Source organism: Schistocerca cancellata, chromosome 1 (assembly GCF_023864275.1).
Source record: "Schistocerca cancellata isolate TAMUIC-IGC-003103 chromosome 1, iqSchCanc2.1, whole genome shotgun sequence".
NCBI lineage: Eukaryota > Metazoa > Arthropoda > Insecta > Orthoptera > Acrididae > Schistocerca > Schistocerca cancellata.
This window is the reverse complement of record NC_064626.1, coordinates 434,587,319-434,610,717: the sequence shown is the minus strand read 5'-3', so window position 1 is coordinate 434,610,717 and position 23,399 is coordinate 434,587,319. Positions and strand designations below refer to the sequence as shown.

Here is a 23,399-nt window from a genome sequence, read left to right as displayed (position 1 = left end):
ACTAACACAGTGCTCATCTAGTAATGAAGAATGAATAAAACTATTATCTATGGCTGTGCTACTGTTCCCCTGCATTCTGGTTGGAAGAAATACAGTCTGCATCAAATCATATGGGTTTATGAGATCTACCTACATCCTTTTTCTTGCTTAATCATATACAAAATTAATATTGAAGTCACCACATATAACTAATTTTTGGTATACTTCATATAAAGTTAACCAAGAACCCTCTCTAGCTTGAGCAGGAATGCTTTGAAGTCAGAGATAGAGGACCAATAAACAACAACAATTAGAAGTTTTGTTTCACTAAATTCAACTGCCCCTGCGCTACATTCAAATACCTGTTCAGTGCAGTGCCGTGATACATCTATGGACTCAAATGGGATACTGTTTTTTACATAAATGGCCACTCCCCCATTCCATAAAGACTTGCTTGAAAAACAGCCAGCTAATCTGTATCCTGTAAAGAAAGCCTCTGATCTGCCAAATCATTAAGTGGTGCTCCGATACACCAATAATATCAAAGTCAACATCTGTAAGCAGTTCACTGACTTAATCTCTAATACCTCTTCTACTTTGATGAAATATGCTACTTCCTTCTCTATTTGGGTACTTGACCACCTCTGAAGGTGATTGCTTTGTTAGATGGACTTCCTTTAAACAGGTATACCTATCATCTGACTTCAATTTAAAGAAAGTTGTAGCTCTAACACCAACTACTACAGGAAGTTTTCCTTGAGTGATCCCACCACCACCCACTACACTGTCATCTATAAGCTCTGCAAGCCTTACCTTCCCATACCTATTGAGGTGCTATCCATGTCTTGTGAACTTAATTATATTTGTTAGCAAACTCAAAACCAGAGTTAATTTATGATAAATGCAGATAATATATGGGACTACCTCTCTTAAAGGGGAAACTAAATATAACACAATACATTAATTAGAAAATCTACTACAGTGACTAAATCACAAATGCTGATTTGTTACAATTTGCATATAGATTATCCAAAGGATAATGGTAGCTCCCAAAAATTCTCAAAAAACACACTTTTATTTGTGTTGATATACAATGAAATTTAGGGGTGACGTATACTTTGGCTGAACTGTGAACCACAAATGCTGATTTGCTACAAATTAAATTATGTGTCCAAATCACTGGTACTGCTAGCTTATGAAAATATACTTTTGTGAGCGTCCAAAAATTCTGCAACTAACCTGTTTCTCACATAATTGTACAGTGAAATTAGAGAAAGATTGTTTTGAATGAGGATGGGCCTACTGTCCTCAAAAATTATTAATGAGCACAATTTAGTTTAGCCTACAATTGATTATAACAGTACTAGTTTGTCCTTTCTCATGGTGATGTATTATTTTCTCAAAACTGGCTAAACTTCTCTGATTTATTTCCAGACCTGATAAACTTGACAGATATAATTGTGCTGGAACAGTCCAGGATTTTGCTGTGGCTATGTTATGTGATATGGATAAGCCTGTTATGTCTGTGCAGAATGCTGCAATGTGGGGCTATTTTGACACAAATACATCTGAATGGAATACTGATATTTTACAAAATGCTGGATTTCCAACCCATATACTACCAAGAATTGTCAAAAGTGGAGAAGTTGTAGGAAGTCTTGCAAACAGTTGGTATGGGATTCCCAGTGGTACTCCTGTAGGTATGTTGCCAAGTGTGGGCACATATGATTCCACCCTACATTAGATTCTCAATAACATATGTTATCTGTATAATAGAAAAAAAATATTTTTAATATAGTAGCATGCTACGCATTTGAGAGACTCTGATAGAAAAGTGTTTCTGTTTTTTCTATAATTCAGAGATTTTATAACAGCAGAAAATTTCTTGTTGTGATTTATTGCTGTCATACTCAAAGTGATAAGCATATTTACACACAATATTAGTTTTATCGCACTGATTAGTTAACAGGTATATATTAAATGGAAGCAAGATTAATTATTTGTATAAAAAAAGTTACCAGTGGTAGAAGTGCATCTGAAAAATAAGACAAAAATGGATATTACTAGAGGGAAGTGATGCAGTTACTGTAAGAACTTCTATCAAAGGAGACAGAAGGCTGTGAATTGTTGAGGGGAAACTTTTTTTACTTAACTTGTGGAAAAAGTAGATAACCTGAAGACATTGATAACCTGAAAACATTCAAAACATTAAAGATACCAAACATTGCTATGACCATGAAGTTTTCCTGTGCTGCCATACAAAGCATATATCAGGACCTGTGTTCCACAAGCCAACTTTTCATATCTGATGGGTACTTCTGGTACCACTGTAATCTACTTTCATTCCTACTACAGTCGTGATTGGTGAACGGAAATTATGACTATCAATAAGCTCCTATAAACTACTTGAATTACTCTGATATTCCCATCTTGCTCATTTTGTGTGAGACTGGCATGGGAGGAAGTAATATGTTACCTGATTCTTCCAGGAACGTACTCAGAATTTTAAAAGCAAATGTTTCAGTGACAGGCAACTCTTCTCTTGAGCCTTCTGCCACTATAATTTGATGAGCATCTCTGGGATGCTCTCATACTTGTTAAGTATATCCTTGATAAAATGCAATGCCCTTCTTTGGATCTTTTCTCTTTCCTCTACTAATCCTACATGGTAAGGGTCCAGTATGACAAGCAATAACCATTAAGTGCTGGATTTCATGACTGGTATTTGCATTTTTTGTGATTTTTAAGGGCATTAGGCTGTGGTTCAAAGCTTATTGCATCTCTACCTAATGTTTTGTCTTCCAGTGCTGGTGACATAGGTGGACCAGGCTGAAAGAATCTGCAAACCACAATACATGGGGCATGAGCTTGATCATTTAAGAATTGCATTCAGAAGAAACAGCTACTTTGACAAAGTGATAAATAGAGCACTACACCCAAAAGGTCTGTAGCTTATAAGGAAAAAGAACCAACTAAATGGTTACAGATGACGTAGTAGAGTACCATTGTACTTAACTCAAAAAGAAAGACACTTGAATATTTGAATGCTGTAAAGGACCTATGCTCTGTGCTTGCCACAGTAGGAGTATATAAAATCCCCTGCACATGAGGTCAGGTGTACATAGGAACTACAAAACGAAACATAAACACTCACTTTAAGATAAACAAGAGCAATTGTCATGTGGGCAACACAGATAAATCAGCAGTAGCAGATAATGCACTGGAACTAGGGAACTACCAAATTCATTTCTCTGATACTGCGGTTTTCTCAAGTTTTTAATCTATACTACTCTAGAATGTGTGAGGGCTGTCCAGAAAGTAACACATGTTTCACTCTGTCATGGCTATGGGCAGGGCTACAGGTGCCATCTTGGAGCCATAGTGTTCCTACACTCAGTACGCATCCAGCACTGCTAGTGTGTGGTCTGTGTCTCTGTTACTTTGTTTTCTGTGATGCATTAAAATGTGTGTTGCATTAAAAAATCCTGCCAGTTGTGACATGCATTCTGTGATTAAGTTTTTGTTGCCAAAAAACTACAAACGAATTAAAATTTATCGCAATCTTTGTGATATGTACTGAAAAGGAATAATGAGTGAAAGCCGAGTGAGACTGTTGCATTGATTTTAAAAATGACCGTACTAGTGTCTACAATGAGGACTGCAGTGGTAGGCCTAGCCTTCTGATTGACGAACTGGAGATGAAAATCAACAGCATTCATAAAAATTCTCGTTTCATGATTATGGAATTTTCATAACATTTTTCACAAATTTCATGGAGTTTGGTGCATGAAATTTTGCCAGAGAGGCTTCATTACCACAAATTTTATGTTATGTGGGTTCCCAATATCTTAACAGAAGGTCACAAAGAAACAGATTGGCTGCAGCACTGATTGTCCAGAAGATTACAAGAAAAATGGTAACAAAGTTATCACTCTTATCATGACTGGGACAAGACTTGGGTGAAGCATGTCAGTTGTGAAATGTAAAGCCAGTTGATGAGACACAAAAATTCTTCCAAGAAACCAAGGAGGTTTATACAAATGCTGTCAGCAGAAAAGATCATGGCTACTTTGTTTTGGGACTCTAAGGATGTGATTCTCATTGATTTACTTGGTCATAGCACAACAAAACTCAGAGAGGTATTGTCAGTCACTGAGAAAGTTAAGGTGAGTGATGCAAAACAAGTGTCAAGCAAAACTTAGCACAAAAGTTTTGTTTTTTTCGTGACAACATGCTCATACATGGCCAATTGTACCTGAGAGCTCCTACAGGATGTTGGATGGGAGGTGTTTGATTATGCACCATACAGCCTGGATTTTCTTCCCAGCAATGCAGACATGTCTCATACGCAATACTTTGATACTGATGCTGAACTGCATGCCTTTATAAATCGATAGTTGCAGTCGCAGGTGGTAGATTTCTACAGAGATGGTATTGTGACACAGTATGATAAGTGCCTTAGTTTGAATAGCAGTTATGTAGAAAAAAATGTACTAAATAAAATTTAGTTTTTCTATATTGTTAATATTTTATTTCAAAAAATCTGTTACTTTCTGGATAGCCCTCGTACCAAGGCCATAGAAATTCAGAAGCACAAAAATAAAAGTTTAACAGGGAACGAAGAGGATTGAAACTAGACAAGTTAAGGGCATTAGTGCTAAATAAAACAAACAGCATTAACTCTTCCCCACAAAAGCTCCACCATCTTAGGCAGCAGTCTGATGATGTCATGAACTGACCATTGCATGGATACATATAAACTGTTTGGCTTGTTGAACCTGTTTATGACAGTAACTGCTTTCTGAGTCCTATATTTCTCCAGCATTGGAAGATGAAACATTAGGAAAAGAAATATGCCTTGGACCAAGACCTAATGCCCATAAAACAAACATGACAAGCAATAGTCAAGAATAAGTTCAAAGGTTTTAAGCTACCTCTTGTTTTTGTTCTCTTTTACATCACTCCAGATGTTTACACCCAGGTATTTTACTGTTGTTAGATGAAGAATATCTTGCAGAGTGCATTACTAGGGAAAGTTTCAAAAATTGGAGCAGTGTGTTATGCAGTATGTGCAAGAGAAATGCAATGATGGCTTCCCAGTTATTTAAGAAATTAACAAAATCTGTCCACACTTTGCCAAGACACTGGTGCATCATCATTTGCCAGCCACTGTAACTGATGAACTCTGCCACAGAGTTGAAGTACCATGGAATGATGTAGGCCTACCCTCATCTGTCATCTGATCTCTGTTCAGCTCCTGCCCAACTAGATTACAGGCATTGTTGCTGCCAGAGACAGCATATCTGAGTACTAAATTTTTACTATGCATACACCAAAATTACCTACAAATTTAATGAAGTAGTCTTCCTACTGTACTATATTGTATAACTATCATTAGTAAAATTTTTTTGTTTGGTATCCTAACTTGTGTTGCAGTTTTTATGACCAACAGTATGTTGAGGAGATCAGGATCAGGCAGAAGAAAGATTGCCACATTATTAGCATATATTTCATCAAGCAGTATCTGCGACTAGTTCATATGTTAGTGGTACTTACTTGTTATATACCATTTTAAGCCAAAATATTTAATTTATTGTTGGAGTTCAAATGCTACAACTCTAGACAGAGTTAGTTATAGCTCTGAAACACATTGGAATTAAAAAAGTAAATAAACTGCTGTAACTGAAGGTGGTGTATTACTGGCAAAAATATCCATAACCTAGAAAGTTTGTCAACAATGAATCTCTGTGTTCAAAGACTGCAAATTTTATGTAATTATTTACAGTTCTGCTTTCAGGTAGTCTTTAATGCCATTTTCCATTGTTACATGTTGGTTTGTAAATTTACTTTTATAATTAAAGCATAAAAGTTATTCTTGTTTAACTTCCAATTTTTCAATACCAGGAGCAGCATTGGGGGATCTTCCATGTTCAGTTCTTGCCACACTGGAAAAAGATGATGATGCTGTGATGAATATATCTACATCTGCACAGCTAGCATTTGTTATGAAACCAGATTTTCAACCTAGCCATCAATCTCCAGGTACTTTTATTAATAGTTTAGATCTCATTAACATAATACGACTGAAAAACAAATGCAGCCTCTTACATACCACTTATTTCTGAAGTTTTCACTTACCATTGTCAGTTTTGAACTTGAGTGTTTGTAAGAGTACTGTATCTTGTGATAGCAACCTCAGTGTGGGGTAGGTTGATTTATTTAGCATCAATGTTTTTCAGAAAAGTTGCATGGGTTATTTTTTGCTTTTAAAATGGTCATTGTTGAGCACTTCTGACAATTCTTGGGCAGTATGGGAATCATATGTGGTCAGCTGTGATGAACAGATATGTATCAAGTATGTGGGTATGAGGAAACAAGTAGCCCAGCTTTTTTGTAATGTATAAAATTGAGAGATGTTCTAAAATTATTCATTGATGCCTGAGATCAAAGAGTTATGCAGCTGACAGGAACTATAAATTAAGAAGGTGTATGCAGTGCTCAATCTGTGAAAAAAAGAAGTTGTGGTACAGTGATTTTCCTGGAAGGAGGGTGTGTTTGAAATTTATACTTCTTAAAACATTATTTTAACACTTTCCTGAGCATCTTAAAAGTGTGAATGCAACATTAGTTTCACATCGCTTCAGCCACAATAGAAGTTCAATCGTACATCTCAAAACCTGCAGTTCTGATTTTTTTTCCATCAGAGATACTAGTATGGGATACCAGTGTGTACCATCACAAATGAAGCATTGGGTGCATGTATAGCAAAGTTAAGAGAAGGGGGGAGAGCACAGGGGGAAAGTAAAAGATGCATAGCAGGAGAAAAAGATAGAGAGATAAGGAAAGATTCCAATAAATTATCTGGAATGGAGTAGAAAAGTAATCTTGGTGTTGGGTTATGTTGGACAGATGGGATGGGGCAGGGCAAGGAAGGGGAGGAGGGTGAGAAAACTGTCTCATTCTACTCTCTCTCACCCCTCCCCTCCTCCCCCTCCCTCTCCTGATCTCTTCCATTTCCCCACACTAAAACTATCCAAGATCGGTATTCCCTCCATCCAAGTTGCAGCATTTGAAGGCAACTGCAACTGCGTGTTTGAGAGAGATAAAGTGTGTTTGTGTTTGTGTTTGTGTTTGGGTGGGTGGGTGGGGGTGGGGGGGGGGGGGGAAGATGTGTGTGTGTGTGTGTGTGTGTGTGTGTGTGTGTGTTAAGTAAGTCCTTACAGAGTATTACTCACAGGAGGTTCAAGACCAGTCCAGTTCACATATTTAATCTGACAAGAAAGATTAAAAAAATAACCAGACCTGCAGAAATATGCTAATCCAAGGGTTCAAATTCCAAAACACAGCCATTTGCAGCACAAGACTTAAAATTATAAGTTTTTTTGTAAATGAGTTGGTCAGTTTTGAAACATGTCATGCCACAAGAACAAAATTTTATAGGTGGCACAAAAAATTACAGGGAACTGATGGTCTTCCACTCATTTGTAGAAGTGTGCAAGAATTCTGTAATGTATAAAAACTCTGTACTCCAGATTCTGCGGCGAGGGGAGGGGGGCAACGTAGAGTGCCCCCCCTTGTGGATGCGTATGATTACAGTACCATTATATTTTATTGTATTGAGGGCCAGCTGGAATTTATCTGTAAATCTGACTGAATCTTAAACTTTTTGTGTAATGCCATATTTATATACAACAGCATGGTCTAAAGAATCAAGATTTACTGACATTAACTTCTGATGTTATAGCACATTTTGTGTGATGAAGTGAATTCTTCCTGTTAGGAAGTTCCCGATCCAGTTCTATATCTATTTGGATACTGTGACAATCCCAGAGCTCTCTCACCTTACACAATATTTTTCCCCAGTGAATGGTTGAAACTTATGATATAAACTAATTTCCCTTCATTTAATTTTTTATTTGGTCCTGCAGATTATATGTTGTACAGAAGTGTTCTAGTAATATAGCACATGTTGAGTTAAAGAATATAGTATTAACTGACATGAACATTTTTCTACACAGACATTTTAGATATCATATAGATACTGTTTTAGCTAGTTTCTATCTACAGTTGGCTACATATAATATTACACTCTGTAATTTTTTGGCATAAATTTGTGTGAATGATTAAAAATGGATGCTTGTTTTTGAAGCCTGAATATTTTGTCAGCTCCTACAGCCTTAGTCCAAAAGTTTGTATCATAGGAAAGTATAGATAGAAATATGAAAAATAAGACACTAATACTATTTCTCCAGCAGTGAAGTGAGATATAGTGCTCAGATAAAAGCATGCTGAGCAATGTTTCTTGAGTAGCTTATCAGTTTGCTCATTTGTTCATAGCTGATTGTCCATCTGGATACCTATGAATTGTATATTAATTTTCTGCTTGTCATTATCCATTTCATGAACTTGAAGTTTTATTTGTTCTCTAACATTGCTTAATAGGAGTTTTTGACAAATTTAAGGCTAAACTACTTGCTGTGAACCATTCATATACATGGTTAGTGACTATAAGGGATGTATAGTGTTTTGAACCCTTTGATCAGGGTACTTGTGTTATCAGCAAATATTACTATTTTTACCCTGTTATAAATTGTACTTTGTAAATCATTAATGTAGCTCAACAAAATCATTGCTCCATGCCTAGGGAGACTCCTTATTGGTACACCTGTCCTTGTTAGGACAACTCTTTGTTTCCTGCAATATATGTTAGTGACATAAACTCAGTCACTTGAAAATGGCATAAAAGGCCAAAACCTGGGTCATAATTAAATAAATAACAATACAGTCAAGTGGCAGTGTGTTCATTTAAAAATTATTGTATGACTGTTGCTCAGCAACATCAAAAATTGTTTAGGAAATTTAGTTCATCTAGAATTTCTATTAAACAAAATATAGTTCTCTGTGTGGAGAATCCCTTTGGGAAGCCAAAGGTGTCAGTAAGGTGTTTTGTGTAGTGTGGCTGTAAATCCTGTCATACACTATTCTCTCAAAACTGTTGAAAATGCTGGCAACAGAGAGATGGGCTAACAGTTGGCTATTACAAGCCATTCTCCACTTTTGTGAATTAACATCACTACCCTTTGTTCTACTCCATCACAAAATATCCTGGTTTACATCAATTCGTTACACATATAGCATAATACGTAACTGGTTAAGTCTGCACATGATAGGAAAATCTTATTTGATACATCACACAAAGAGGATTGAATACTTATAAGTAATTTTATGGTCTTTAAGTTTCTTTAGGGGTTGTGCTTTTGAAATGGAGTGCTATGTTTGCTATTTGTGATTAAGCAACTCTATGGCTTCTGTGAGAGGCTGATAACTGTAGTTTCCTGTTTTTTCAACAGTGTGAGAAAAAAAATCATTGAATTCTAATGAGGCAACTTTTGACTATTCTGGCTCATTCTGTCACCAGAGAACTGGGACATCCTGCTTATTCTGGTTTTTTGTTCCTGCTGGTATCACTTCTATGGTGTTCCACATGGTTTTTACTTTATTGTTTGACCTGCTAATTTTTTGTGCACAGTGCATGTCTTTGGCCTTCTTGATTACACATGTTTATATTTTGCAATATTTCTTTTGATATAATTTTACTGACAAGTTTACACTAGCCCTCTGTTCTACACACAGGTCCCTTTTTTGACCATATGATATTCTAATTTCAGTTGTTAGCCCCTCTTTCCTAGCACTTGGGGTTGGTTCAATTTTACTCTTTGATTTGGGAGAATCAGACTTCAAATTGTTTGAGAAAGAAATCCAAGAATGAATTGAATTTCTCATCCGAGGTGTCTGCCTGATAAGCTTGTTCATGTTGTAAATTATTTCCAAACAAACTAATAGATTCTGTATTTATTATTCTAACATGTTTGACTAGGATCTGACCATTTACCATTTCTCTGCTGGTAACTTTTAAGGCTGTCATTTGATCATACTTCATTATAATATTTGGGGTCCAACAACAGGTTATCAATAATTGTCTTGCTGGGCCCATCTACTAATGTCAGAAAATGAGATCATAGAGAATAAATTTAAAGGTAGACAATGATGATTCCAACTGTTTATGATTGTTTTTATTTGCAAGAAAATTAATATTAAAATTTCTATGTAATATGCTCTTACTGCTGTTCCTATAAAGTTTTTAAGGAATTGTTTTTAGCTGGACAAAGAACTATGGAATACTGTATTTCCTGTAGGTGGCGAAGAACATTTGGCATGTAAACTGCCATCAGCCCCCCCCTCCCCTTTTTCCTTATCTCCTTGTCTCACATTGGTCCTACAGAGTAGCAAGAACCAATTAAAATGTAACTAAATAATTTAGTAATTCATGTAGCTTCAAGGTGATGTCCAGCAAAACAAAACATATCAATTGTTGCATATATATCAGCTGTTTCTAAAGAGAAAGCAACAACTCTTCTTCTGTTATACTTTCATGAACCGTTTTTAATCAATAGTGCACTCAGACATAAGGCTGTGCAAAGTTCGCATAAAAATTATTAACTTACTTGGGATGACACTCTTTAGTGTGATTACAGGCTCTGAACAACTGATGGGTTCATCACTGCAATGATCTGGTTAGAAGAAGAATTAACCACAAAAAATACAATGTAATGGTGGTGATGATGATTATAGGTTTAAATCTCAGTTGTCAGTCCCTCATTCCACTGGAAATTCATGTCAAGTAAAGGGAAATGGTTGAAAGAGAGACAAAACCCAGGCAGCTAGAAATTATAGCCAATCATCAGGAATTGATGCTGACATAGAAGCATGGCCACAGCTGGAGGCTACTAAACAGCAGATTTCTGTAGCAGATAGTGCACCCTCTCACCCATCCCCTACCAACGTGACTGAAGAATATGCCAAGGACGGTCATCGTACACTGCATGACCAAAATGGAGTGAGAAAATGAAGATTTATATGAAGTAGAGATCTTATTAGCTTAAATGGATATATAAAATATGTGCATAAAAATTTAAAAATTCATGATACTGTGGGGGGAGAAAGCTGCTTGAGGCCTCTCAGGGTATGAGTCACAGTGAGAGGTGTTCTGTCCTCATCCACCCCTGAAAATTAAGTTAATTAGATTTTGTTATAATATTCACTTCCCTCAGAAAATGTATAACTTTTTTGGCTGCTATGACATCATGTGCAAGTATCTGGAGTAAGGAAGAGAGGTAGATGGGTTCATGGCTTGTCTCAAGTTAGTCAGCTGGATAATACTGTGAGAATATTGATTGTTGTTGTATGATTACCACAGCTGAACGGGCAAGTCCTCTTGATGTAAAAGGAACTCATGGGTAACAACAATGTAGGAAAACATAGATTGCTACTTACCATAAACAAGACACATCAAGTTGCAAGGTGGTCACTATACTAGTGATTGCAATGGCAAAGAGGGCTATGCCTGAAGCTGATCCTCTAGAGAGTCCATTTTCCTGTACACTTTGGTTATGAGGGACTGGACCCAGAACAGTTGGACCTTCTGCAGATCAAAGAATGTGATGGTCAGTTATTGGTGATGTGCAAAAACATTGCACTGCAGATTCCAGACATATTAATTGGTCTGTAGTGGGTCAGAGTACACAAAAGCTGCTTTGAAACTATGATAAATATCATCTGGCTCCCAGGCACCATCCCATTCACTAAAGAGATTGGTCAATAATAGTCAAAATTTGTGAGAAATTTCTTTGTTTCAGGATGGAAATAATGATAGGATAGAAATAATGATACTCTCCCTCCATTGGCAGAAAAATTCCCCTTCTCGTCAGCACTGCTAAAAAAAAACCAAGTACGTGTTTGATGCTGTCATTACTAAGGTGTTTAAGCTTTTGACTGTAGATTTTATTTGGTCCAGGGTCTGTGTCTCAACATTGCTAAACCACAATGAAGCTCCCATTCACTGTAAGGAACATTGTATGACTCAAGTCCTTGCACACAGATGGATAATTAGTTTTGGTCTGCTGGGTGTTTACAGATCATATAGCTACTGCATGCAGATGCTGTGGCAAGGTATGCTACAAAAAATCCAGCAACAACTGAGGGATTGGCATAGATGTTGCCATTTAAGGAGATGTCAGGAGCTGCTGTGGATGTTTAATGGGTGCAAATGTGGCAACGTTCAGTTCATACTTGAGATGAGGGGATGTGGGCTCTCATGGACTATACGTACTGTTCCCCACACTCCTGCTTTCTCCTGTTTTGTATTAAAAACCATGCCTTTGCACAAAATCTCTTGAATGCTATTACATGTTCCACAGAAGAATAAAATTTGTGGCATTGAAGCACCCTTCTTACAGCTGTGCCTGTTTCTTCCAATTACCACAGCAAAAGTTTCCTGTGAGGAAGGCCTGGAGAATGGGATATTGATGCTTTTGCAGCACATGTAATTGTGTCAATAGTATCTTCTGTTACTCATTTGAAATCTTTCTCTTGGCTGTCTTCAAAAGTTGCATTGGAGGTGAAAGACTGCTAGTTGGTTTTCCAGTGCAACCATCATGGTGTGCATTCAGTGGTTGGAGAGTTAAGAAAGACAGAGTGATAAGAAAGTGGTCCCTGTCACAGAGATTGCCATGGTCATTCCTCTGAATCAGTGGTGAGATGCTTGGGCTGCAGGCTGTAATGTCTATAGCTGAGTATGTTCCATAGGGTGTACGAAATGTGTTGGAGCTCCAGTGTTAAGTAAGAACACTTCCAGTCCTGAGATTAATTTCTCTCTTATTTGACACCCTGCTGGATGTGTTTTACTGCCCCCACCCCCCAGAGAATTGCAACCGTTGAAGTCCCCTTGTAGGAGAGGGGACTGATGACCTCAGATGTTAAGTCCCATAGTGCTCAGAGCCATTTGAGCCTAGTAGGAGGTAGGGTGGAGGCAGCTGTTCCAGTAGCTTCACCAGCTCTTGATACGGCATGTACTGATTTGGGAATAAACAGATATTACATACTGCTACTGTAACTGACAAGTGCATGGACTACCATAGCTTGTAATGCAGTATTTACAAGCATCTGCTCACTGAAATTGTCTGAATGTATAAGTGTACAGGCCCCTCCAGTAACAATCTCAGTATTACACAATTTTTACAGTATAATTCGTAATTTTTTATTTTAGGGAGTTGGGTTTCTAAAAACTGTGTCTCCTGAATTGCCATGCTGGTCAGTTTATGCTTTTAGGAGGATTGTAAGGTCTGCCCCAATGTGTTGTCCTTTCGTGTGCTTCACAGGTAAGTTCATTGTACTGCAGAAGGACATGTGTCCAAAGCTAAAGCATTTCATAAATGGAGGAAAATATAAACTTAAACCTTATTTTTCATAGGTGAAACATTTCCATTGAAAGCAAGGATGGGAGCTTCAGTGTCCACTATGTTATCCTTAAGTCTTCTCTAAATGTGAGGAACAAAATGTACTCTGTACTGCTGTAGGTTAATGTATAGTTCTTTGCCTGTTTATAACGTTAGATCTGATGGGAGATGATGCCTTGAATCCTGTTGAGTTTGTAATGAGGAGAGACAGTGACTGGTATACAGGGTCTGTTGAACAAATTCTAGAACATACATAATTTTGCACCAATGGTGTATTGGAGCAAGATGCAGTTGGCATCCCTGCACATGCCTGTGTTTAACGTGTAAGTGCTGGAAGTTTCATTGTTGTATGTCTGTTACTTAATGTTCAGTGCCTTATTGAGTAGAATGTTGTGTTGCACAGTTTGCAAATTTTGAGGTGGTGGGGTTAGAGGAGCAATGCATATGCATTAAATTTTGTGTGAAACTCAACAAAACCTTAACAGAGATGGACCAAGTCATGCAGGAAGTGTATGGTGATGAGTGCTTAAGCCATACTCAGTGTTACAAATGGTTCACACATTTTATAAATAGCTGGACAGGTGTTAAAGATTACCACCATTCAGGACACCTTTTCATGTCTACCGACAATGCTCTTGCCAGGAACGTCAATGAAATTGTGCATGCCAATTGAAGACTGACTGTCTGAGAGGTTGCAAAAGAATGTAACATTGCAGTTGGATTATATCATTGAATCCTGACACAGCATCTTGGAATGCATCATGTTGCTGCCAAGTTCATCTTGTGGCTCATGAGTCAAGATCAGAAAGACCTTCACCTCACAATCTCTGAAGAGCTTTTGGATCAGGAATACGAGTACAAGATGTTCCTTTAGAGAATTGTAACTGTTTGGTTGGTTGGCTGGTTGATTTGGGGGGAGGGGACCAAACAACTAGGTCATCGGTCCCATCAGATTACAGGGAAGGATGGGGAAGGAAGTTAGCCATGACCTTTTAAAGGAACCATCCTGGCATTTGCCTGAAGCAATTTAGGGAAGTCACAGAAAACCTAAATCAGGATGGCCAGATGTGAGTTTGAACTGTCATTCTCCTGAATATAAGTCCATCTGGCTCAGTCCTTAACTGGTAATGAGATGTGTTTCTATGGTTATGATGTTGAGACCAAGATTTAGTCTTCACAGTTGGTCAGGAAAAGTTCTCCAATACCAGAAAAATCTTGTCAGGTCAGATCAAATGTCAAAGCCATGCTGGTAGTTTTCCTTGGGGTTGAAAGATTAGTTCGTCATGAATTATTGCCCCAGGGGCAAACTTTTAAAGTGATGGTACTATGAGGATGTGTTGTGATACCTGCAAGAAAATGTGAGAGTAGTCTGAAATGTGGTGAGACAATTCATGGCTCTTGCATGACAATAATGCACCCGTACCTTCATCTCTTTTGGTGCACGACTATTGCACAAAAAACGAAATCACTGTGGTGCCTTAACCTCCATACTCTCCTGACTTGGCCCCTGTGTTTTCTTTTATCTCCAAAGTGGAAAACCCCATTGCAAGGATGAAGATTTGCAATGATAGACAGGATAAAAGAAAATTCACAGATGGTGCTTCACCTGACCCAGCAAGAGGTGTACCAAGACTGCTTCTGGAAGTGGAAATGGCATTGGGAGCGATGTATCAATTGTGGAGGAGATTATTTCGAAGGAAACCATGCACAACAAGTAAAAGGTAAACGAAGAACATTTTGTGGACAAAATTCTGGAATTTTTTGAGCAGGCCTCATATCCCTACACTTGTCACAACTTGTTACAGCCCTGAAGTGCCTGTGATTGGTTAGCAGTCAAGGTTGTGATTAGCAGAAATCCATTTCTCATTTCCTCCTTCACACAACTTCTCCAAACCTATCCTCAATACTTTCAATGAAAAACAGTTACTTCATTTTTGCAAAAGAATTTCCATCAGTTCTTGAGCATACCAAGAACTGCCTGAATTATCTATCTCCATTTCTTCTTAGCCTGACTCTCATCCCATAACTTGAACAAAGATGGAAATACCATGGTATTGTAAGTCTCTGCACTGAGATCGTGTTTCATATCTATTGAGAAGGTTTTGTTGGTACAGCTACTGGTAAGTTTGATTTATTTCATTGTGGATTGTCCACTCTGATGCCACTCACTCTGATGAAAGAATCTCCACATGGGCACCATGCCACCATGGAAAAGGCTACATGACATAGTAGCTGCTGCCCAGAGTCCTGGTGCCCTGATCGGACATACACCTAATCCTCGCGATACATGTGGAGTTTGCAGTTCAGGCATCAGCTTTGGGACTCTGTGTTATCAGGGGTCTACAACCACAAGGGTACATGATGACCCTACATGGTTGATTGATTACCACACTGGACTTCAGGTGCAAACATAAATACACTCTGATAATAAATGCATGAGATCACAGTGCATGGTGAATAGATTATGGACCATATAAGGAGATGATAATCTAATAACTGTGGGGGACTGGAACATGGCATTAGAAAAAGGTGCAGAAGAAAGGATCACTGAAGAATATGGGCTTGGTAGTAGGAATGAAACAGGGGAAAGAGTAATTGTGTACTGCAATAAATTTCAGCTAGATATAGCACACTGTTAAAAAATCACAAGAGGAGGAGATATACATGGAAGAGGCCTGGAAATACGGGATAATTTCAGTGGAACTATATCTTGGTCAGACAGAGATTCTGAAATTGGATATTGGATTGTGAGGCATACTCAGGAGCAAATATAGACTTGGATCCTAATTTAATAATGATGAAGAGAAGACTAAAATTTAAAAGAATTGTCTGGAAGAAACTGTGTGGAAAGAAATGGGATACTGATGTACTGAGGAATGATGAGGTGCATTAGAATAATGAGTACCACAGTAGGCAACTCAGCTGAAGAGGACTGAGCACCTCTGCAAAGGATAATCACATAAGGCAGACAAACATACATAGGTACAAGGAAGGTAACTGCAAAGAAACCATGGGTAACAGAAGAAATACTTAATTTGATTGAAAAAAGAAGTATATACAAAAATGTTCAGGGAAATTCTTGAATACAGAAATATAAGTCAGTTAGGAATGAAATAAATAGGAAGTTCAGGGAAACCCAGTGAAGTGGCTGCAGGAAAAATGTGAAGAAATAAAAAAAATGGTAGATTGAAGAACTGATTGAGCATATGGGAAATCTTGGGTGAAATTAAAAGTAAGAGTGTCAACATTAAGAGTCAGTGGGAATTCCACTGAAGCACAGAGGAGAGAGTGAAGGCCTCTAAGAGGGGGAAAGGACTTGTCTGATGATGTGATTGAGGAAGAAATGAGATTTGATGTTGAAGCCATAGAGAATCCAGTATTAAGAGTCAGAGTTCAACAAAGCTTTGGAAGATTTGTGATCAAGTAGGGCTGAAGGAATGGAAAACACTCTTTCAGAATTTGTGAAATTGTTGATTGAAGTAGCAACCAAATGATTATTCAAGTCTGTGTGTAGAATCTATGACTCTGGAGAAATACCATCAGACTTTTTAAAAATTGTCATTCACACAATCGAAGATAGCAAGGGCTGGTAACTGCAAGAAATATCAGGCATTCAGCTTAACAGCTCTTGCATCCAAGAGCTGACAAGAATAATATGCAGATGAATGGAAAAGAAGATTGAGGACCTGTTAGATGATGATCAGTTTTGCTCTATGGGAAGGCAAGGGCACCAGAAACATAGTTCTGATGTTACACTTCATAATGGAAGCAAGACTTAAGAAAAATCAAGTCACATTGATAGGATTCATTAATCTGGAAAAAGCATTTGTCATTGTAAAATTGTGCAAGATGTTCGAAATACTGAGAAAAATATGAGTAGGTTATATATTATATACAATATGTACAAGAAAGCTAGTTGGAACAATTAGAATGGCAAAAAAGAATGAAGTGCTTAGTTTTAAAAGAGTATAAAACAGGGATGTAGGCTTTGTCCTACTGTTCAGTATACACATTGGAGAAGTGGTGTCAAAAATGGAAGAAAGGTCAAGAGTGAGATTTAAATTCATGGTGGAAGGATATTAATGGTACGGTTCACTGGTGATGACATTGCTGTTCTCGGTGAAAATGAAGAAGAATTACAGGACATGTTGAATGGAATGAACAGCCTTTGAGGACAAAATATGGATTGAGAGTAAACTGAAAAAGAGAGAAAAGTAATGAGGAGGAACAGAAATGAGATGAATGATAAACTTAACATCAAAACTGATGGCTGTGAAGTAGGAAAAGTGACGAAATGTTGCTACCTTGGAAGCAAAAATCAAATGATGAAGCAAGGGTGACATAAAAAGCACAATAACACAGGCAAAGAAGGCTTTATTGACCAAGAGAAGTCAACTACTAGTAACATCAGCCTTAACCCAAGGAAGAAATTTCTGAGAATGTGTGCCTGGAGCACATTATTGTATGAAAATGAAACATGTACTGCAGGAAAACCAGAAAAGGAGAGAATCCAAGCACTTAAAAAATGATGGTGTAGAAGGATGAGCAAAATTTGGTGACCTGATAAGATAAGGGATGAGGAGCTTCTCTGCAGAGTAGGTGAAGAAAGGAACATAAGAAAAACACTGACCAAAAACAAGGGACAGGATGACAGGACATGTTAAGACGTGAGGGAATAACTTCCATAGTGCTAGAGAGAGCTGTAGAAGATACCTCTACATCTACATGGATACTCTGCAAATCACACTTAAGTGCTTGGCAGAGAGTTCGTCAAACCACTTTCACAATAATTCTATATTATTCCGCTCCCGAACAACGTGTGGGAAAAAGTTTGGAAGGTAGGAGACGAGATACTGACAGAAGTAAAGCTGTGAGTACCGGGCGTGAGTCATGCTTTGGTAGCTCAGATGGTAGAGCACTTGCCCGCGAAAGGCGAAGGTCCCGAGTTCGAGTCTCAGTCGGGCACACAGTTTTAATCTGCCAGGAAGTTTCAAAAAACAGACACCTGTTTCTTTCTGTGTGAGCTATGATTTTCATTATTATTCTATTATAATCATATTTTCTCTCTATTTAAGTCAGCATCAACCAAATATTTTTGCTTTTGAAGGAGAAAGTTGGTGATTGAAATTTCATGAGAAGATCCTGTCGCAATGAGAAATGCCATTGCTTGAATTATGCCCACATCAAATCCTATATCATGACCATGACCCCATTTCTCAATAATACAGATTAGATTAGATTAGATTAGATTAATACAAGTTCCATGGATCATGAATACGATATTTCGTAATGATGTGGAACGAGTCAAATTTTCCAATACATGACATAATTAAGTTAATTTAACAACATACTTAAGTTAATATAACAACTTTTTAATTTTTTTGTGTTTTTTTATTTTATCTTTTTTTATATTTTTTTTTTTTTAATTTTTTTTTAATTTTTTTTAATTTATATCTAAAAATTCCTCTATGGAGTAGAAGGAGTTGTCATTCAGAAATTCTTTTAATTTCTTCTTAAATACTTGTTGGTCGTCTGTCAGACTTTTGATACTATTTGGTAAGTGACCAAAGACTTTAGTGCCAGTATAATTCACCCCTTTCTGTGCCAAAGTTAGATTTAATCTTGAATAGTGAAGATCATCCTTTCTCCTAGTATTGTAGTTATGCACACTGCTATTACTTTTGAATTGGGTTTGGTTGTTAATAACAAATTTCATAAGAGAGTATATATACTGAGAAGCTACTGTGAATATCCCTAGATCCTTAAATAAATGTCTGCAGGATGATCTTGGGTGGACTCCAGCTATTATTCTGATTACACGCTTTTGTGCAATAAATACTTTCTTCCACAGTGATGAATTACCCCAAAATATGATGCCATATGAAATCAACGAGTGAAAATAGGCGTAGTAAGCTAATTTACTAAGATGTTTATCACCAAAATTTGCAATGACCCTTATTGCATAAGTAGCTGAACTCAAACGTTTCAGCAGATCATCAATGTGTTTCTTCCAATTTAATCTCTCATCAATGGACACACCTAAAAATTTGGAGTATTCTACCTTAGCTATATGCTTCTGATTAAGGTCTATATTTATTAATGGCGTCATACCATTCACTGTACGGAACTGTATGTACTGTGTCTTATCAAAATTCAGTGAGAGTCCGTTTACAAGGAACCACTTAGTAATTTTCTGAAAGACACTATTGACAATTTCATCAGTTAATTCTTGTTTGTCAGGTGTGATTACTATACTTGTATCATCAGCAAAGAGAACTAACTTTGCCTCTTCATGAATATAGAATGGCAAGTCATTAATATATATTAAGAACAACAAAGGACCCAAGACTGACCCTTGTGGAACCCCATTCTTGATAGTTCCCCAGTTTGAGGAATGTGCTGATCTTTGCATAGTATGAGAACTACTTATTTCAACTTTCTGCACTCTACCAGTTAGGTACGAATTAAACCATTTGTGCACTGTCCCACTCATGCCACAATACTTGAGCTTGTCTAGCAGAATTTCATGATTTACACAATCAAAAGCCTTTGAGAGATCACAAAAAATCCCAATGGGTGGTGTTCGGTTATTCAGATCATTCAAAATTTGATTGGTGAAAGCATATATGGCATTTTCTGTTGAAAAACCTTTCTGGAAACCAAACTGACATTTTGTTAGTACTTCATTGTTACAGATATGTGAAGCTACTCTTGAATACATTACTTTCTCAAAAATTTTGGATAAAGCTGTTAGAAGGGAGATTGGACGGTAATTGTTGACATCAGATCTATCCCCCTTTTTATGCAAAGGTATAACAATAGCATATTTCAGTCTATCAGGGAAAATGCCCTGTTCCAGAGAGCTATTACACAGGTGGCTGAGAATCTTACTTATCTGTTGAGAACAAGCTTTTAGTATTTTGCTGGAAATGCCATCAATTCCATGTGAGTTTTTGCTTTTAAGCAAGTTTATTATTTTCCTAATTTCATAGGGAGAAGTGGGTGAGATTTCAATTGTATCAAATTGCATAGGTATGGCCTCTTCCATTAACAGCCTAGCATCTTCTAATGAAGACCTTGATCCAACTATATCCACAACATTTAGAAAATGATTATTAAAAATATTTTCAACGTCTGACTTTTTGTTCGTAAAGTTTTCATTCAATTTGATGGTAATACTGTCTTCCTGTGCTCTTGGTTGACCTGTTTCTCTTTTAATAATATTCCAAATTGTTTTAATTTTATTATCAGAGTTGCTGATTTCAGACATGATACACATACTTCTGGATTTTTTAATAACTTTTCTTAATATAACACAGTAGTTTTTATAATGTTTGATAGTTTCTGGGTCACTACTCTTTCTTGCTGTCAGATACATTTCCCTTTTCCGGTTACAAGATATTTTTATACCCTTAGTAAGCCATGGTTTGTTACTAGGTTTCTTACGAGTATATTTAACTATTTTCTTGGGGAAGCAGTTTTCAAATGCATTTACAAAAATGTCATGAAATAAATTATATTTTAAATTGGCATCAGGTTCACGGTACACCTCATCCCAGTCTAACTGCTGTAGGCTTTCCCTGAAATTTGCAATTGTTAAATCGTTGACTGAACGTACTACTTTGGAGGACTGTTTAGTATTGCTGAATGGAGCTATGTCATATATTGTAACTAGCTGTGCACCATGATCAGAAAGACCATTCTCAACAGGCTGAGCATTTATCTGGTTAAACTTATCTTGGTCTATAAAGAAGTTATCTATCAGTGAGCTGCTATTCTTTACCACCCGAGTAGGAAAATCAATAACGGGTGTCAAATTGAAAGAACCAAGTAATACTTCAAGGTCATTTTTCCTATTACCCTCTTTCAGAGAATCTACATTGAAGTCCCCACAAATAATAATTTGCTTCCCCCTGTCTGACAGATAGCACAACAAGGAGTCCAAATTTTTCAGAAATAGATGAAAATTTCCTGATGGGGACCTATATAAAGTTACAATTATAAATGTGCCTTTATTTAATTTAAGCTCACAGGCACATGCTTCTATATGTTTCTCTACACAAAACTTTTTTGTTTCTATACTTTTTGCACAGTGATAACTTTTGACATATATGGCAACTCCTCCTTTCTCCATATTTTCTCTCATTACATGTGCAGAGAGTTTATATCCACTTACATTTACCTTATCCATATCAGTAACAATGTGATGCTCAGACAGGCATAGTATATCTATTTCATCCTCAGCTTCTAAATCTTCTAAACAAACCAGAAGCTCATCTATTTTATTCTTTAAACTCCCAATATTTTGATGAAATATACTTACATTATTTTTAGTTATACTTTTATGTGAACCTTTCCTTATTCTAACATTTGCAGTACTCTCCTGTCTGAGTTTCTCATTGTGCTTAGGCCTAGTTGCTATACCAGTGGTCACATGGTGTTCAGAGAGGCAGATTATGTCAACTGGGTTGGGTGACTTTAATTCATCAATGCAATTACCTAGGACTGAGATACAACTTGGTGGAGATAAAATTTCTGGTGATTGGTGAAAATTTATAATTGACAGCTGTGATTGGTGATCCAATGTGATATAATTGTGCTGTTTAATTTCTTTCCTAAACTGAAGATTTGTTTCAATCCTGACCTCTCGTAGAACTTGACATCTTTCTGTCTTACCTATCCTAAAAAAGGTGCTGCTCCAACACCTGTAACCACTGGTATTTTACCATTCATGGCAGTGCCTCCCCCCCTTAAATTTCCTGCTATTACCCCAGCCAGTTTCCCCTTCCCTTTCCTGTTGAGATGTAGGCCGTGCCTGGTATAGTCCCACCTACTGATAGAATCAACAGGAACCACACCAATATGAGCCCCCGTACCCGACCCAAGCAGCCGTTCCAACTCCAAATTAACTCTCCCAACAGAAGAGTTCAAATGAGGCCGGTCATGGCGTCTCAGGACAGATACAAATTCAACATTGGTGTGTCTCGATGCTGACGCAATCTTTACCAGGTCACACTCTATGCTGTACCCAGGATCTCTGTCGATGCTGTTCCCTGCCCCTCCCACAATAACCACGGTGTCTTCCCTGGTAAATCCTTTACAGAGTGAACCTAAATCCTCTGTCACCTGATCCAGACTAGCACTTGGTTTGAAAAAATTTGTGACCTGGTATTCTGGTCCTAATTCCTCCTGCAGAAGTTGGCCTACACCTCTGGCATGAGAACTGCCTAACAACAAAACTTTCTTCCTTTTCGATGCCTTTCCTACATTCTTTTTCAATTTCCTATTGAAAGTTTGTTGTGTCCTGTCTACACCTACCTCTGCTTGAGGCTCATCAGTTTCTAACTGAAGCAACAGGTCAAACTTATTATTGACATTCATCACAAAACTGTCAGACTTAGTTCTAGGCCTGTTCCTTCTGCTACCTGTTGCCACTTCCCACCTCTCTTTGCCCTTCTCCCTCCTTAACCTGTCCAGATCTTCCCTAGCCTGATCTAGCTCAGCCTGAAGGGCAGCAATTTTCCCCTCCTGTTCCACTATCTTCCTATCTCTGCTGCAAATCCTACATAACCACTGATGAGCCTGATCCACTTTCCCGACACCCACACCACTGCAGTCCCCCCAGTGAAAAAAAACTACTGCATCCATCACACCAAATCCCGAAACTAACAATTCTACGGCAAGTCAGGCACTTCTCACTCATGGCAAAAATAATGCTTTAGCTAGAATAAATCAATTAAATTACTGAAAATCAAAAAAGACGTTACAAGAATTAAGCCTATTCACAAATGTATATAAGCAAGTTTCTGATTTAAAATTCCGCTGTTTTCCTGAGATCAATGAAGGTATACGCTATTTATTTTATATTTCACTCGATGGAATGAAAAAAGGACAGTTAAACGAGATAATTTAACTTTGATTCTCCAAAAACGGTACGAGAATTAGGCCTATAAACAAATGTATATAAGCAAGTTTCTGATATAAAGTTACGCTGTTTTTCTGAAATCAGTATTAAAACAATGAAGTTATACGCTATTTACGGTATTTTACTTATTTGTTACCGAGAAATTAGTTAAATTACCGTGAAACAAGAAACAAACACGTTTACAAAATTTAAGCCTAAGC

At 37.4% G+C, this 23,399-nt stretch overlaps 1 protein-coding gene across 6 annotated transcripts in view; it reads left to right on the top strand.

Moving 5' to 3' along the window:
• The window catches only part of LOC126176495 (sedoheptulokinase-like), a 177,076-nt gene that overhangs the window by 66,797 nt on the left and 86,880 nt on the right, over positions 1-23,399 (top strand). For all 6 annotated transcript variants that reach the window (XM_049923689.1, XM_049923681.1, XM_049923653.1 and 3 more), the window contains 2 exons: positions 1,414-1,679; positions 5,884-6,021. In XM_049923689.1, coding sequence (XP_049779646.1) covers positions 1,414-1,679; positions 5,884-6,021 — 404 coding nt within the window. The remainder of the gene's footprint in view (positions 1-1,413; positions 1,680-5,883; positions 6,022-23,399) is intronic.